Here is a 16,837-nt window from a genome sequence, read left to right on the forward strand (position 1 = left end):
ACCCCGGCACCATCAGCGCTTGGCACGCAAGCAGGCTCAGACACAGGTCACTACCAGAGGGACCGAAAACCAAGTCCAAGGTATGAATCACCAGCTGCAAAATGACTCATGTCAAGGGATGACAGAAGGCAGCATCCTGTCCGTCTTGTTTGCTACTGTGCCCACACGGACTTCCGGGAGGAGGTGGCCGTCGAGTTGGACCTTGAAGGATAAATAAGAGTCCAGCAGCCAGAGGGGACAGAGGTCAGGCATCCAGGTGGAGGGACCAGAGGAGGAGAGGCAGCGGGGTGGGTGTCCAGTCTGTGCGGGGCTGGGGAGTAGGGTGCACGGGAGCCACGAGGCGGGAGAGGTAACTGAAGGCCTTCAACATCCCCGTGAGGATGGTGGCGCCCTGTCTTCACTTCTGAACGAGGAAGGGAGACATGTCCCATCTGATTAGCAGTGACCCTGGCTGCCGTCCACACAAGGCTTGGGCACACCCTGGCACACTCAAACCATCCCGGCTCCTGTCCCGAGGGTGGGCCCTCACTCACCCAGGCTCTGGGGAGCCCCCCAGACCACCTGTCTCACCCTCGTACAGATGGGGACCCTGAGGCAGACAGTCAGTGGCAGGGCCAGCTCCAGAACCTGAACACCACAGTGCCGTCCTTTCTGCTCAGGGGCAGCTGCGACTTCATGACTGTGCCAGCCCTCCCGGGCGTCCCGACGGCACCTCCTCCCTCCCCCCGGCGCCCCTCCCTTCCCCCCTCCCCCTCAGACCTCCCCACTTTGGAACCTTAAACCATAAACACCTCTACAAAACCCATGGGTGGAGAAGGTGTGTGTGGGGAGAGGGGAGGACGCAGGACACCGAGGACCCAGGGAGCCAGCACTCCCTTCGCAGTTACTAGAACAGCCAGGTAGACTGTGAAGCCCCTACTCCCGAAGACGTCAGAGAGCCATGGAAGCAGTGGGGGAGATGGACCGACACTCAGGGAGAGGTGAGTGGCAGGGTGTCCTGGGCTGGGGTGGGTGCTCTGAGTTTGCAAGATCAGCGACAGAGTCTGGGAACGGAGCGACCCTCAAAACAGAGCCGGTTTCTCAGCTATGATCATTTAAAAAGTGGTAACAGCTTCCCAACCCATCAAATACCCAGGAGCCAAAGTGATAACAAAGTATGTGCAGGGCCGCTCCGTTGAGAGCTACGATGAGTGAAATGAGCAAAAACGTACATGGAAGAATGGAGGACAGTATTGTAAAGCCGTCAGTCCTCCTCAAATGAATCTGCAGATTCAGCGAAATCCCAATCCAAATCCCAGCAGGGCTCTTAGTCTGTAGAAATGAACACACGGATTCCAAAATCCTTATGGCAGAGTCAAAAGTACGTAGGGAATCGTGAAGAAAGCTTATGCTCAGTCGGAACGACACGTCACAGGTCCACAGGGACGAAGACAGGGTAGCGTCGGTATGAGGACCAGCTGAGCAGCGGAAGAGGCCGCGGACTCTGGAAGTACGTACGCACACACGCACACGCTGACACACGTGTGCAGACGCGCGCACACTGGTAAGTGACAGAGGTGCACGGTGCAGTGGGGAGATGATGGGACGTTCAGTCTGGGGCAAGGCCCGCTGGCTTTTCGTACGGAAGGAAACGCGTGGTGGTCTCTACCTCACACCATACACAGAGGTCAATTCCCAGTGGATTGTAGATTTAACTGTGAAAGTAACACAATGAAGCTTTTAAGAGAAAACAGAGAAGAACCTCTTAGTGGCCTTGGAGTAGGCAAAGTGTGTTTCTTAAATAGCACACAAGCAGCAGTAACCTAGGGTGGAAAATGGACAGATTGTGCCAGGTTACAGTTACGAACCGTTCCTCAAAGCACCATTACAGGGGTGAAAAGGCCACCCACGGGAGGTATTTGCAATACACGTATTTAATAAAGGACTTGTTTCCAGATTAGGCCATCAAATCGAGATCAGTAATAAGAAGAGAAGGCACCACCCCAAGAGCAAAACGGGCACATGGTAGAGCAGACGCTTCACAAAGGAAGATGTCTGGAGGGCCAGTAAACACAAGGAAATGTGCTCAGTTTCATTAGTCATCGGGTAAACGGTAATTAAAACCATAAAGCAATACCACTGTACATTCCCCATAATGGCTGAATAGGAAAATGACAGGAAATGCCAAGTGCTGGCGAGGATGTGTAGCGGCCAGCCCCTCACACGCTGTAAATCCATACAGCTATTTTGGAAATCTGTCGGCAGTATTCACTGAAGCTGGATGTATGCGAACCTGTGACCCAGCACTCCTATGGCTGGGTGTGCACCCAACAGAAACATATACATACGGCCCCCAAAGATATGGAGCAGAATGCTCGTGGCGGTGCTGTTCATGAAACCACTCAAGCGGCCATTAGCTCCAAAGCGAACACATTTTAGAAGTGCGGCATATTCACACGCTGGAGTGCACAGCAAACTACAGCGGCGTGCCGCATTCCGGTGAATTTCGCAAACGTGGTGTAGTACAAAGAGTGTGTGTGTTTACACACACACGTATACGGCTCCATTTCTCTAAAGTCCCCAAATGGGCAAGACTAATGTATGTTGGGGGAGGGCGCTTCTGGCGTTCTGAGAATGTTCTGCTGGGGCGGGCGCCAGCCGCACGACGGGCTCAGTTAAGCTGCACGCTTAGGATGTCTGCACGCTTTTGTATGCATGCAAGGGCCAGTTTCTAGAATATGGGGCTCTGCTCTCATCCCCACACTCTGTGTACAATGACTTTCCATCCATTCTCCAACCTACCACGTGTCCACCACTCCCACCCACCCACTCAACCATCTGCCGCCATCTGTATGACAGTCTCTTCCCCTACCCACCCGAACGTCCCTTTATTCCCCCGTCCGCTAATCCTGAGCTCGGCAGACTCTATCTGTAGGCTAAATCCGGGCCCGCCGCTTGTTCATAAGTAAAGCTTTCTTGGAAAATAACCACATCCATTTGCTCACACACTGTCTGTGACTCCCTTCATGCTCCAGTGTCAGAGCTGAATAGTTGCTACAGAAACTTTATGATTTGCAAAGCCTAAAGTATCAGTCGTCTGGCCCCTCCAGAAAGTTTGCCAGCCTCTGCTTTAATCCATGTATCTACTCATCCCACCCCCCCATCCCACCCCATCCCATCCTATCCCATCCCACCCACCCCACCTCATCCCATACCATCTTCTCTCTTGCACTAAGGACATTGCTCCAGCAATCCTTCCTTATTGCTTACGTATCAGTTATTTTCCTCTCTATCAGACCATTCTTGTCGACACGAACTGTCATAGTTTATCCTCGCCTTAAAAAGATGTGTTGCCCCTATGTGTCCCACGAGGTACCCTTGTGGTCAGTGTCACCCATGACCCCCGCGCTGTTGATGCCGTGGTCCACCGTCTCCTCTGTGCTTGACCTACTAGCAGCACTTTGTGCTGTGCTGACCGTCGTCCCTCCTCCCTGGAACTCTCTGCTCGCGAGGTTTCCAGACGTGGCCCTCTCCCAGTCACTCTCACCTCCTTGGCCACCCCGTCTCGGTCCCCTTGGCCGGTTCCTTCTCGCCTCGCCCATCTTTAGGTGTGGGTGTGCGCCGGCTCCTTTTCCTGGGTACAGTCTCCCCTTGGGATCTCACCCAGTGACCCACATGCCAACGGCCCCGGACGTCTAGTTCCAGCACGGAGCTCTTCCCTGGAACCAGATCCAGGCGTCCGTTTGCCCCCCGACTGCCTCTGTGCAGACGCTCATCAGCGTTGCCACCTTACGACGCTCAGAGCAGAACCTCTGCACACAGGATGGTTAAACCAGATGTAAAGAAAGACTTGAAAATCTCTGTATGTTTGAAAACTAAGGTATTTATACCTTTAGGTAACCCAGGGATAAAATAAGAAGCCACAGTGGAAATTAGAAAACAGTTTGAACTGGGTAATAATGAAACTTATTATATCAGAATTTATGGGACGCAGCTAAAGCCTTGTTTAGGAGGAAACGCATACATTAAAGAAGAAAGTGGGAATGTGAAATGATGCCACCACTGTGGAGAACAGTATGGAGGTTTCTCAAATTAAACAGGGGATTACCGTAGGATCCAGCAATCCCACTTCCGGGTGCACACCCAAAAGAAGTGAAAGCAGGGGTTTGAACAGGTATTTGCAGTACTATTAACAACAGCCAGAGGTGGAAACAACCCAACGATCCATGAACACATGAATGGATTAACAAAATGGGGCCCACCCGTACGGTGGAATATTATTCAGCCTTAGAAAGGAAGGACCTTCTGACACAGGCTACAACATGGGTGACCCTTTAGGACACAATACTAAGTGAAATAAGCCAGACACGAAAAGGCAAGTATCGTATGATTCCACTCATATGAGGTCCCTAGAGGAGTCAGATTCATAGAGATAGAAAGTAGGGTGGTGGGTGCCAGGGCTGGGGGAGGGGGAGGGAAGGGGGAGGGGAGGGGAAGGGGAGGGGAGGGGAAGGGGGGAGGGGAGGAGGAGGGGAGGGGCGGGGGAGGAGAGGGGAGGGGAGGGGGAGGGGAGGGGAAGGGGAGGGGAGGGGAGGGGAGGGGAAGGGGAGGGGAGGGGAGGGGAGGGGAGGGGAGGGGAGGGGAGGGGAGGGGAGGGGAGAGGGGGAGGGGAGAGGGGAGGGGAGGGGGGGAGGGGAGGGGGAGGGGAGGGGAGGGGAGGGGGGAGGGGAGGGGAGGGGGAGTTCGTGTTTAGCAGGGGCAGTTTCAGTTGGGGATGATGAAGAAAGTTCTGGAGTTGGATGGTGGTTCTTGCTGCGCGACGTGAATGTACTTAATGCCATTGAGCTGTACACTTAAAACTGATGAAAACGGTAAATTTTATGTATATATAATTTACCACAATTTTTTAAGTAAAAAAATTTTTTTAAACAAAGAAGGCTGCAAATCAATGAGCTAAGCACGCATCTCAAAAAATTAGAACACCAGCCCAAAGAACTGAAAAGCAAAGGAATAAAAAGTATATAAATCAATGAAATAGAAGACAAAATACTGTACAGAGGATCCACAATGACCAGTATCAGCAACGAAAAAGGAGGCGTCAGTTCGGGGTGACCAACTCATTGCACCCTGCCAGGGACTTCCTCAGATTGGGTCCTGGGTGACCCCTGGGTCTCAAGCCCCTCAACACTCAGGGGCAGGTGGTTACCTGCTTCAGAGCCTCAGACTTCAAGAAGACAGTAAGAGGATATTGGGAACAGCCTTGGGCAGTAAATTTGAAAATTTATATATAATAGACAAGTTCTTAGAAAAATACCGTTAATCAAAACCTAACCCAAAAGAAAGAGTCTGAAAATTCCTGAAGCTTCTAGAGGAACTGGGCCCAGAATTACAGATCTTCCTGCCCATCGGCCTCCTCCACCGCCTCTGCGTCTAGACCCTCAGAGAATCCAGCTCTGAGGGTGGGCCGGGGCCAGGGTTGACAGGGCAGCAGCTCCGGCTGCAGCAAGTGGGGTGTCAGGAGCTCCTCTGAGCAGGGGAGCGCATTCAGGTCTGGTTCCACAGGAGCCCCCGTCCTCAAGCCACGCCTTGCGCGGACTCCTCGGTTTCCCCATCTGTAGCTGGAGGGGCTGGAGGATCCCCCCTCCTCCCCCTCCGGACAGGCCTATCTGGGCATCTTGAGGCGCCTGCCTGCCTGCTCAGCCCTGGAGTAAATGCACCGCGATCTCCATCACCGTGATGAAGACAACAGGTGTTGGCTTGGTGGGCAGAGCCGACCTCGGCCAGGGCTCCCCGTGGCTTTCAGATGACGCTTTCCCACAGGCAGCGGGAGCTGGGGGGCAGCCACTTTTGCCAAGCACCGATGCCCACTGCCGGATGTCGGCACCATCCTGTGTTTCTCCCTCAAACCAGCCCGTAACCAGAGCAACTTGCTTCGACTCTCGAGCCTCTATTTTCCTGGAACCCAAAGGGGTGGTAGAATCCTCACAGGTTGATTGGGGACCTGGCTTGGAAACTGGCGTGCAAGTGGCCCTCCCTCCCCTGAACCCCCACCGGCCCTCATGGTCACCGGCACCCAGGGCCTCGCAGAGCTGGACCTCACGGGAGCTGGACAGAGAAAGTCACCCCACCCAGGGCCATCTCGTCAGCCTTGCTGGCTGCATCACCTGATTCAAATATCCTGCCCCGGTCATGTTCTGTCCTGTGTGGGCACCTGTGTGTGCGCGCGCGCACGTGTGGCGGCTCCGCCTTGTTGTTTAATCACGGGGACAACTGTGGGCAATGACTCTTCTGCGGTGACCTGTCTGCACAGGGCCACGTCGCCCCCCATCACGCAGCGCACTGCTGAGAGTCTAATAACTGGGTTAATAAACAACTCTGAGTCAGCTGGTTCCCAGGGGTTCACTGGGATCCCTGAGGGGTGAATCAGGGTGGGGACTGTCTGGCTGTGATGGCCGGCGGGGGGCACTTAAGGGAGTGGGGTGGCAGGGCCGGGCACGGGCTGGGAGTAGGGAGTGAAGAGGAGGGGGCGTGGGGTAATTCCCAGTCGTTATCAGTGTCGCTGTTGTTTTTGTTATGCAGGTGGGTGCTATGAAGGTAAACCGAACCAGCACTTCTGGAGCTCACAGACTAGACACTGGGCACGGACCACCCCCATGGGCGCACGCCTCTCCAGGGGAGCCCCCACTGATTCCCACACTTGGCCCCAAGGCAGTAGTGAACTAGACCCCAGAAGGTCGGGGTGGGAGGGTCCTCCATGCCCCACCCCTAGTGTGCAGGCCGCAAGCCTGAGGCCCAGAGAGGGGGGCTGATAGCCCGAGCCCACACAGCACGGAGCAGGGAGGCTGGCCCTGGGGCTCAGGCCCCCGGCCCCCAGTTCAGTCTCTCCTCAGGCTCCTGTCCCGAGCAGAGTCTGCACCTGTGTGCACCTGTGTGGGTATGTGTGCACCCGTGTGTAAGGTGCCTGTGTGTAAGGTGCCTGTGTGTGGGTATGTGTGCACCTGTGTGTGTGTGTAAAGTGTGTGCGTGCGTGCTCATGCTGACCACGTGAACACGTGGAAAGTGCCCCTTGGAGCCGGGGAGGTGTGGCCTCTCTGTGCAGGGTCCTTTCCCTCCCAAGGTGCCCTTGGGGCCTGCTCCCAGGAGGGTGCCGGATCGCAGCCACACCACTGACCTGGATCACAGCGTCCAGCCCCAGCCGGGACCGCTCGGCAGAGTCCCCGTTGCCCGGCTCGCTGGAGGCGGAACTCATCGTGGGCTGGGGCACAGGACCCAAGGGAAAGCAGGGACTCTGCTGCCAGTGAGTTTCCTCCTGGGACCCTGGCCGGGCCAGGACCTCCTTCTGTGCACCGACCCCGCACCTGGGCAGCACCTGGCTCCTCTGTCCTGGGTGCCCAGCTGCCCTCTCTGGGTTGGCGGGACAGCGTGGCTGACTGAGCCCATAGGCGTTGCTGCGGCAACCGTGACGCTGAGGGCTGGTTTTCCCTGGAAACAGGAGTGCACGCCCCGTTGCCATGGGGACTAGGGAACGCTGTTGTCCAGAAGCTGTTCCCCAGGAGACCTGGAGAGGCCCTGGGTGAAGCTCTCCACCTGAGCGACCACACCCGGGCGACTGGCCTCCCACCCAGGGCCCCAGCCCTGCAGGGAAGGGCCCTCGGCCCTCCACTGAGCAGTCGCCCCAGGAGGAGTTGTGTGCTCGGTGGCCACACACCAGGTAGAGGAGGCGTGCAGACCACGGGTCCTTCCTGATTGAGAATCGTAAACTGTGACTCTTTTCCGAGCATTTGCAAAGGAGCTTGAGTTCGGTAGTGCAATGCCGTGTAACAGGTGTGCAGACCGAGCCTGCGGAGGGGAGGTCACCTGCCCCAGGACCAGAGCAGACCCCCGTCTTCCTCACCTGCCCTCGGATGCGCCTCTGGAACCTGACTTCCTTCTGGAGCCCGTCAGGTGACCTGCCCCGTGGCTCGTGTGCTTCATACTTCACTTCCCCTCACCTGAACATCCCCGGAACCACACAGACCACGGGCAGCAGCTGACCCGTTGCGGGTGGTGATGGGAGAGGTGAAGGGGGGACCGGGGCTGTCCCTGCAGGCCCAGAGCTCTGTGCTCCCCAGCCCGGGCCTCTGCAGTGAGTCTGGCTCCCCAGTGTTCCCTCCCCTCAGGGGATCCTCCTTCAAATCTGGACCTTTCCCAGCCGGGCTAATGCCGACAGGAGTCCCTCTTGGAAACGGGCAGCCTCTGGAGGTGGGCCCTGCAGCGGGAGTGACAGCCCCTCTAATGAAAGGAGGCCAGTTCGGGGCCCTGGGGACGGGGGATGGTCCCCAGACTCCCAGAGACCTGGGCTCTTCTGAGGCAGCTCGGGAGATAGAGGTGGCCTGCCGGGCAAGGCCAGAAGGGGCCAGCAGTGAGGGTGGACACTTAGTGGGTCAGCATACCTGTCCCCAGGGCTGCCAGGGGCGAGGCTGACGGGGTCCAGGCCACTTCCTCAGAGCCGAACTGTACAACGGTGGTGCCGTTGCTTAAAGGAAGCTCTCCCCGAGAAACGCGTGCCCTCTGTCTCCTCCTGGTGACCTCAGGCTGCCCCCACCCCCTCCCCACCACCCGTGAGGATAGCCACGAGCGTGCCCTACGCAGGGACAGGACGGGCTCTTGGCCAGACACAGCCCCGCTGGGCATTCGGGCTGCCGCGGGGCTCACTGGACAGTTCTGGGGGACGGGGGACAAGGCCATCCTCTGAGCACGGCCCCTCTGGATTAGTGGTGACTTCTGGCTTCCAAAGGTGCCAAGCAGAGGCCTAGGTTCTGACCGCCATGGCTGGGGCACCAGCCTGGCACCCACGGCTGCCTCTAGCTCCTGGAGCCCTGGACCCCTGTGGGCCCCAAGGACTGAGCACCTGGGGAGCTGGGCTCGGGGGCTGGGAGAGTGCGACCCTGCCCTCTGGGGAGAGTTCCTACCTGGGGGGCTCAAAGTGGGGTTCTCGGACAGTGGGGGGATGAGAGGCTGCAGAGGTCGGTGTGACCACCTGTGAAGGTCCCTCAGACGAGTCCAAATAAGACCTGCTGGCCGGACGCGAGGGAAGTTGGTGCCCCTCTGGTGGGTGGGGTTGTCCAGCCTGTACCCCACCCCCCCAACCCGGACACCCGCCTCGGCCTGTTCTGCCCCCTTGAACATTCGAGGCTGAGCAGAGCAGCCCTGTGCCCTCTGGCCTTACCCTCACCCACCCCAGCACCCTCTCCTCCAAGACCCCTTCTCTGGCCCCCATGCCCCCGACCCCCTAGGCTCACACGGACCCCCTACGCACCACCCAGGGCTTCACGGCCCGGCATCCGTGCTCGCGGCTTCTCGTCCTGGGCCATCAGTGGGCCGGAGAGCCCTCAGGGAAGGGCTCAGCCCTGGGCCTAGGCACAGCCCCCGGGGAAGGCTCTGGAATGAGAGAGGGTGTGATGGAGAAGCTCACCATATGGGGGGCCCCAGTGGAATGGGCCTGCGGGCAGCGTGGGCTCAGGGAGGACAGCGGCTGTCCTGACCCCCTCCTCATGGGCTCTGCTGGCCGGCGCCCTGGACCCAGCGCCTCCCCCTGAGGCTTGGAGAAGGTGCCCAGGGACCCCAGGCAGCGAGGGCCGTGCTGTGGCCTCACCCACCGGCCCCTGCCCAGCACGTGGCCACCCCTCGTCTGTGCACAGGAAGGCCCCTCACCGTCGGACCATCGCCGCGTTTTGTCACCATTCCCTCCTTGAAGCAGAAACCTCGCGTGGTTCTCCTCAGCCCCTACTGAGTTGACAGTGACAGGTCACCCATAAACTCCCTCAGGACAGTCCGCAGTCCTGGCCGTGCCGGGCCCACGTGTGGACAGGGGGCCCCAGGGGGCTGGGTGAGGAGTGGGGAAGCTGGAACAGGGCCAGGCTGGCCTCACCTGTTTCTGTCCCTCGCTGGCCCCGGAGGCACCAGAATTTGCCACCCCTGAGCCAGACCCTCCCCAAGAGGAAGGGACCTCGAAACTCTCAGGAAAGCGTGGACTTCCCCATGCTCAGGCCACTCCGGCCCTTGGACGGCCTGACAGACGGAGCCAGGGTGGATGCTGCTGGGCCTGCTGCGGACACGATGGGGGACCCTGACGTGTCCTCTAAAGACGGGTCACATGCAGGGCAGCCTGGGAAGAGGGTGGGAGGCCGGGAAGGAGCGGGCTCCTCTGTCCCAGCCCCGTGGCCTCCGGGCCGCAGGTCTCACTGAAATCGGCCCTGGGGTCTGGCTGGCGTTTGGGCCTGTCTCTCCTCCTCTGTGACCCTGTGCCCCGGGCCCCCTCGCCTCCCGCGCCCCCAGCAGACGTCTCTCCTGGTGGCCGGTTTGGTGGGACGGCCGGCGACAGCTCCTGAGAAGGGGGGCTCCTACTGGCTGCTGTAGCTCAGCTGACCCGGGTCCACCGCCTCTTTGGGGTGTGTCCCCTGCAGGTGCTGGACAGAACCAGCCTGAGAATTCTGCTGGGGCACCAAAATGCAGCCCTGTTCTGCCCACTGGCTGGGGCGCAGGCTCAGGCGCTGCCCAGAACCGCTGACGGGCGACAAGGCTGACTGTCCCACTGCCCGCTGGCCCCAGGCTGCTGGTTGCCGTCTGTGTGTCTGTGCCTCCCGGCCATCTGTCCACGCCTGAGGCCTGGCCATGAGATAGCAGCAGAGGCCCTGTAACGCGGTGCTTGGGAGGCTCACAGTTAGGGACACTGCCGGCCAGCCTCTCGGGGTCACCCCAAGTGGGCCCCTGGGCACGTGTGCTGTGGGAGCGGTATCATCGCCTTCCCTCTCTCTCCAGCTCTGGGGGCCTCTCTCGGCATCCAGTCCACTGCCCGGAGACCACGAGGGGGCGCATCAGCCCTGGTGTTTTGGGGTGGGGCATAAGTCTCAGGATGTATCCCAGACGGGGGATAAGTCCTGGGAGGCCACCAGGAGTATTCATCCACCGGAAGGGTTGCCGGAGACTGCTGCCGTGGGCGGGCTCTGGGGGACGGTCCTGGGGAAGGGGTGTGGGGGTGACGCGTGGGCCCTGCCCCCGGCACCTGTTCTCACGGGGTGGGTACAGCAGAGCACCGAGCTCTGTATGACGGTGAAAACAGGAGCCTGGGGGAGGGTGCCTCTGCCTGGGGCACCTGGGAGGTGTGGTGCTATCGGGGCATTAAAACCCTGCCACGAAAGTCCTCATCGTCAGAGCTGAGACATAGGGGGAACTCTTCATGGCCTTGGATTTGGCAATGATTTCTTGGATATGATACCAAAAGCACAGGCAACAACAAAACCAAAAATAATAGACTGGATAAATTGAAAACTTCTGTGCATCAAAGAAGCTATCGAGAGAGTGAAAAGGCAACCCTCAGAACGGGAGAAAATATTTGCAAACCATATATCTGATACCGGAATTAGTGTCCAGAATATATAAAGAACTCCTACAACTCAACAACAGCAAACTCCAAACAGCTCAATTTTAAAATGGGCAAAGGCCTTGAATCAACATCTCTCTAAAGAAGACATATAAATGCCAATAAGTCCATGAAAAGATGCTCAACATCACTAATCGTTATGGAAATGCAAATCAAAACCACAGTGAGACATCACCTCACACCCATTAGGATGGCCACTATCAAAAAACCCCAGAAGGGACTTCCCTGGCGGTCCAGTGGTTAGGACTCCGAGGGCCCAGGTTCGATCCCTGGTCGGGGAACTAAGATCCCACAGGCTGTGCTGCGCGGCCAGAAAGAAACCAACCAACCAACCAAACAAACAAACAAAAAGCCCCAGAAAATCACAAGTATTGGCAAGGATGTGGAGAAATCAAAATCCTTGTGCATTGTTGGTGGGAATAAAAAATGGTGCAGCCACTATAGAAAATAATATGGTGCGTCCCCAAAAAATTAAACATAGAATTACCACGTGATCCAGCAATTCCACTTCTGGGCATAAACCCACAAGAGTTGACAGCAGGGTCTCAGAGAGATATTTGCACCCTCGTGTTCATAGCAGTGTACTTCACAGTGTTCGTTGATAGGTGCAGGGATAAGCAAATGTGGTCTGTGCATACGATGGAACATTTTACTCAGCCAGAAGGGGTGCGGCACTGGCACAGGCTACAGCATGCATGAACCTTGAAGACACTGCTGAGTGAAATAAGCCAGCCACAAAAAGACAAACGCTCTGTGAGCGCACTCGTGTGCGGTCCTTAAAGCAGTCAAATTCATAGAGACAGAAAGCAGAATGGTGTTTACCAGGGGCTGGGGGAGGGGGATGCAGAGGGAGTGCTTAAAGGGGACCGAGTGTCAGTTTGGGAAGAAGGAGCATTCTGGAGATGGATGGTGATCTTGGTGGCACGATGTGACCTTTTTTTTTTTTTTTGCGGTACGCGGGCCTCTCACTGTTGTGGCCTCTCCTGTTGCGGAGCACAGGCTCCGGACACACAGGCTCAGCGGCCATGGCTCACGGGCCCAGCCGCTCCGCGGCATGTGGGATCTTCCCGGACCGGAGCACGAACCCGTGTCCCCTGCATCGGCAGGCGGACTCTCAACCACTGCGCCACCAGGGAAGCCCGTAAATATTTTTAATGTCACTGAATTTACACTTAAAAATTGTTAAGATGGTAAATTTGATGTTATGTTTTTTCGTCACAATAAAAACGTATCGAAAAGGAAAACAAAAACAACTCAAATCTGCCTGCAGCACCCGGGGATCAAATTCTTCTCCCCCACCTGGCAGCTTTGATGAGCCCTAGTACCTTCTTCAGTCCGGGCTGTGCGATAGATGCCACATTCTAGGGGAGGGCGGGGGTGACTCCGGTCAGGCCCTGGGCTGACTGACTGGGCCTGTGCGACAGAGCTGGGTCACCCTGCGTGACGCCAGATGACCGAGGCCCTCGGGACCCTCCTCTCCCCATAGACCCCTGCCCGCCCCGTCCTGGGCTGTGGCCACCCCTGCCTTCCTTCCGCTTGGAAAGCTTCATGGCTCAGCTATCTGCTCCCTACTTGGTGTGGGGGTTACCTTCCCGGTGACCATGCTGGTCGGCCACATGCCTGCTTCTCTTTGGGTGGCCCGGATGTTCACAAACGCCTGGACAGCTCACCTCCTCAGGGCTCCCCCCCCACAGCCCCCATGGGACAGACAGATCCTCACAGCACCTGCCTGCGCCCCCTGCCCCCCGACAGCACACGTGCAACTTGCATTTTGCACAGGAACCGACCCGAGTGCCTCCTCAGGCTTCTCCATCAAGCTTGGGGTCGATTGTCCCATCGCCCCCTTTCACACCTAGTTCTGCAGCTTCCCTGCGTGTTTACGTCAGAGCTGGGCCCACGCTGAGAGTTGGGTCCCTGTGAGAAAAGGCAGCAGGCTGGGTGGCCGCCTCCCCAGGGGCAGCCTGCCTCCCCTCAGCCCCCGGGCCCCTCCTAGCAGGTAGCAGGCCCGCGGGGTAGTGACGGGTGGTCAGGAGGACAGCCCCTGGGCCACGGGGACCAGCAGTAGGGACAGACCCTGGCGGCCAAGGCTCACGTCCTGTAACCCGGGGGAAATACTTTCCCAGGAAATCACTGGGAATCCAGGGGCTCCAGCCCCAGGGGCATCACTGCGCACGAGCCTGAAGTCCAGTAATGGGGGACAGTGGGTGACATGGGATGCGGCCCAAGTGGGCTGGGAACCGAGGGGACAGGGCGGAGCGAGGCCACGCCGAGGCCAGAGTCTTCTCCTCCGTCTGACGCCGGCCAACCGGGAGGCTGCTCTGGAGGGCACCCAGGGCAGGACCGCCACCTGTGTCCTTCCGGGGGCAAACCCCTCGCCACCTGGATCGTCCCTCACCTGTGCCGCGCCCTCGCGGGGGCTGCCATTGTGCTCCCAGGACTCATTTCACGAGCCTGTTCAGGTGGAACGCGTGACCCCTTTCCCGGCACCTCTGGGAACTCCTGAAATACAGGCTCCCGTGCCGCCCTGAGTTACACGGAGAGATGGGAGCAACACAGACACACGCAGGCCAGCCCGCCCAGCGCCGCCAAGGCCCACGGGGAGCTCTTCAGATCCACCCGCGACGCTGGGCACGTCTGGTCTTCCCCTCGCTCCCCGCTCTTCCCCGCTGGGGTCCCAGGGCTGTGGTCCTGGCGGCTGTGGCCCGAGGTACGTGGCTCCCCCTTGGTCTAATGCTACCTGGCCGGCTGGGGTGGGCGCCTGCTTCCCCTGCGCCCTGGGCCCCGTCTCTCTCGTCTCTCGCCCCACTCTCCCGGCTGGGTCCTGGCGGGTCCAGGCGGAGCTGACATCCAGCTTTCCTGGGCCTCTACCCATTGTCCAAGTGCCGGCTGCGTGCCAGCCTCTGTGCCCACCCTGGAGCACACTGAGGAGGCCCACACTGCCGCAGCCGCGTGGAGCTTACCATCTGCTGGGGGCACTTACCACCCGTCCAGGGGCTGCAGGGGAAAGGACGTGGCCTGGCTCATCAGGGCTCCGATCAGAGCTGAGGTCTGGGAAAGCGCGGGAGGGCAGCGGGCAGGGGCAGAGCGCGGCGGGGAGCGTGTGCAGAGGGACCCGGGGGGGGGGGCGCAGCAAGGAACTAGCAGGGGACCAGTGTGCCACAGGAGGGGTCAGGGCTCAGCCAGACAGGGCCTGCTGTCAGGCCAGGGTAGGAAGAGAGCCCTGTGAGCATGGAAGTCCAGAGACGGGTGACCCAGAGGCGCGTGCTGGGGTCGGAGTCCTTCCCCTTGGGTGGGCAGGCTCTGGAGGCTCAGGGCCGTGGCTGGACGGCCCAGGGAGGAGCGGCATGGGGCTGAGGAGGGGTGGCTATGGGTGGAGGTGTGCACGCAGGGAGGGGGGAGCAGATCCAGGACTAACTGGGCAGAAGCAGGGTGACCTCGAGATGGGAGCGGGGGGTGGGAGAACCCTCTGGGGGCAGACTGGAGACACACGCTGAGCTTGCTGGGTACAAGGTGCCTGAGACGTCGGAGGGCAGATGGGCCTGGGCCTGGGGCCGCAGGAGCAGGGGTGTCAGCAAAGGGCGATGATGGACACGCACGTCAAGGGAGAGGAGACCACACAGGAGGGAGAGTGGACGGCCAGCCTCAGGCACTTCAGTGTCCCTGTCCAGGGGGAGGGGGCTCCAGGAGCCAAGCGAGGAGCGCTCCCCGGACACAGGGCTACCCCTGAGCCGGGGGCAGATACCTAGTGGGGCCCGTTGGGCGTGGAGCTGGGCCTTCCTCTAGGCTCAGAGCCCCTTGGCGCTTTGGGTACACAAAGTGTCAGCTGGCCTCCTGGGCAAATTCAGAAGAATTGTGAGATTCTTGGGAAAGTGAAGCTGGAAGAATGTGAGAGTCATCGAATCACAGACAGTGGAGCGAAGGTGCAGACAGGGCCCCATGCCCAAGGCTCAGGGTCAGGAAGGAGGGACCCCAGCTCCTCTGCAGCAGTGCCCCCTCCCTGCAGGTCAGAGTCCCATAGAGACAGAGGGGCCGAGGCAGACGGCTGGGCAGGTGCTGGAAGGGACGGCAGGGCGAGGCTTCCCAGCCCGGCTGGGTGGTCCCAAGGAGACTTTCCCCAGCTGGTTCCAGCTCCAGGCTCAGGTGGTGACAGGCATTTTTTCTCTGCACTCTCTTTGCGTCTCAATGACATTACGCCCACACCCCGGGGTCCTGAGAAGGGGCCTGCAAACCCTGAGCAAGTCCATGTAGCAGCCACTTCCCCGAACCTCCTCCAGAAAGACCTGTGGCCACGGAGAGGACATGCGAGTTTCTCTGAAGGCCGTGGGACTCAGGACCAGAGTTGACACTCATACAAGGAGACAAAAAAAATGCCATGATGCCCACCCCCCCACCCCCTGCCATGAGTCAGGGGAGGTTGCAGAAGACATTATCTTGGTCCAATCTGATTTGTAATGGGCACAAAGTGTCCAGGCCCACCCTGTGGTCATTTCCTTGCTGTTTGAGGTATATCAGGATGGATGGCTGTACTTAGCAGGAGTAAGAGCCACAGCGGTAGGAAAGGCCAAGGGGAAGCCTTTAAAACCACCTACTCCCATGGCCAAAATTGTCCAGCAAAACATACTGTGTGCCAGTGCAGTATCAGGGCTTAGAGCCACCTTCAAAGACTGTGACTCACCAGGATGACCTCAGCAACAGATGGGTCAAAAATGAAATGCTTAGATATAAATCCAACAAAATATATACAAAATCTGTTAGAGAAAAGCTATGTAACTCTGATGAACAAAATCAAAGAAGATAATAATAAATGGAGGGAGATTTCATCTTCATGGAAAGAACACTCAGTATTGTCAGGATGTCAGTTCTTCCCAACTTGCTCTATAGATTCACTGCAATCCCAGCCCCAGAAATTTATTTTGTGGATATCAACAAATTGATGTAATGTTTATATGGAAAGAAAAAAGACCCAGAAGGCAACACGATATTAAAGTAGAAGAGCAAAGTCGGAGGACCGACTCTATCAGACTTCAAGATTTACTATAAAGCTACAGTAACCAGGACGGCAAGAGACTAGACAAATACATCAATGGAACAGAGTAGAGAGCCCAGAAAGAGACCCATATATGTAGTCAACTGATCTTTGACAGAGGAGCAAAGGCCATACAATGGTGCCAAGGTGGTCTCTTCCACAAATGGTGCTGGAATCACTGGACAGCCACATGAAAAAAATGAGTCTAGACACAGACTTTACACCCTTAACAAAAATGAGCTCAAAATAGATCAGACAGCAAAATGTAAAGCATAAAACTATGAATCTCCTAGAAGCTAACATGGGAGAAAACCCAAATAAACTTGGGTATGGTATTGACTTTTTGATACAACGCCAAAGGCATGAAAAAAGCAGTGGATGTCACTGAAATTAAAAACCTTCACTCTGTG

The 16,837-nt window shown here is 57.9% G+C and overlaps 1 protein-coding gene across 1 annotated transcript in view; it reads right to left on the reverse strand.

Moving 5' to 3' along the window:
- LOC116756779 (putative ciliary rootlet coiled-coil protein 2) overlaps window positions 1-9,683 on the reverse strand; it is a 72,375-nt gene extending 62,692 nt beyond the window's left edge. The window contains 3 exon segments of the mRNA XM_032637722.1: window positions 7,151-7,461; window positions 8,412-8,494; window positions 9,673-9,683. Coding sequence (XP_032493613.1) covers window positions 7,151-7,461; window positions 8,412-8,494; window positions 9,673-9,683 — 405 coding nt within the window.
- Window positions 9,684-16,837: the final 7,154 nt, after the last annotated feature.

The sequence above is a fragment of the Phocoena sinus genome, chromosome 7, assembly GCF_008692025.1.
Source record: "Phocoena sinus isolate mPhoSin1 chromosome 7, mPhoSin1.pri, whole genome shotgun sequence".
Taxonomy (NCBI): Eukaryota; Metazoa; Chordata; class Mammalia; order Artiodactyla; family Phocoenidae; genus Phocoena; species Phocoena sinus.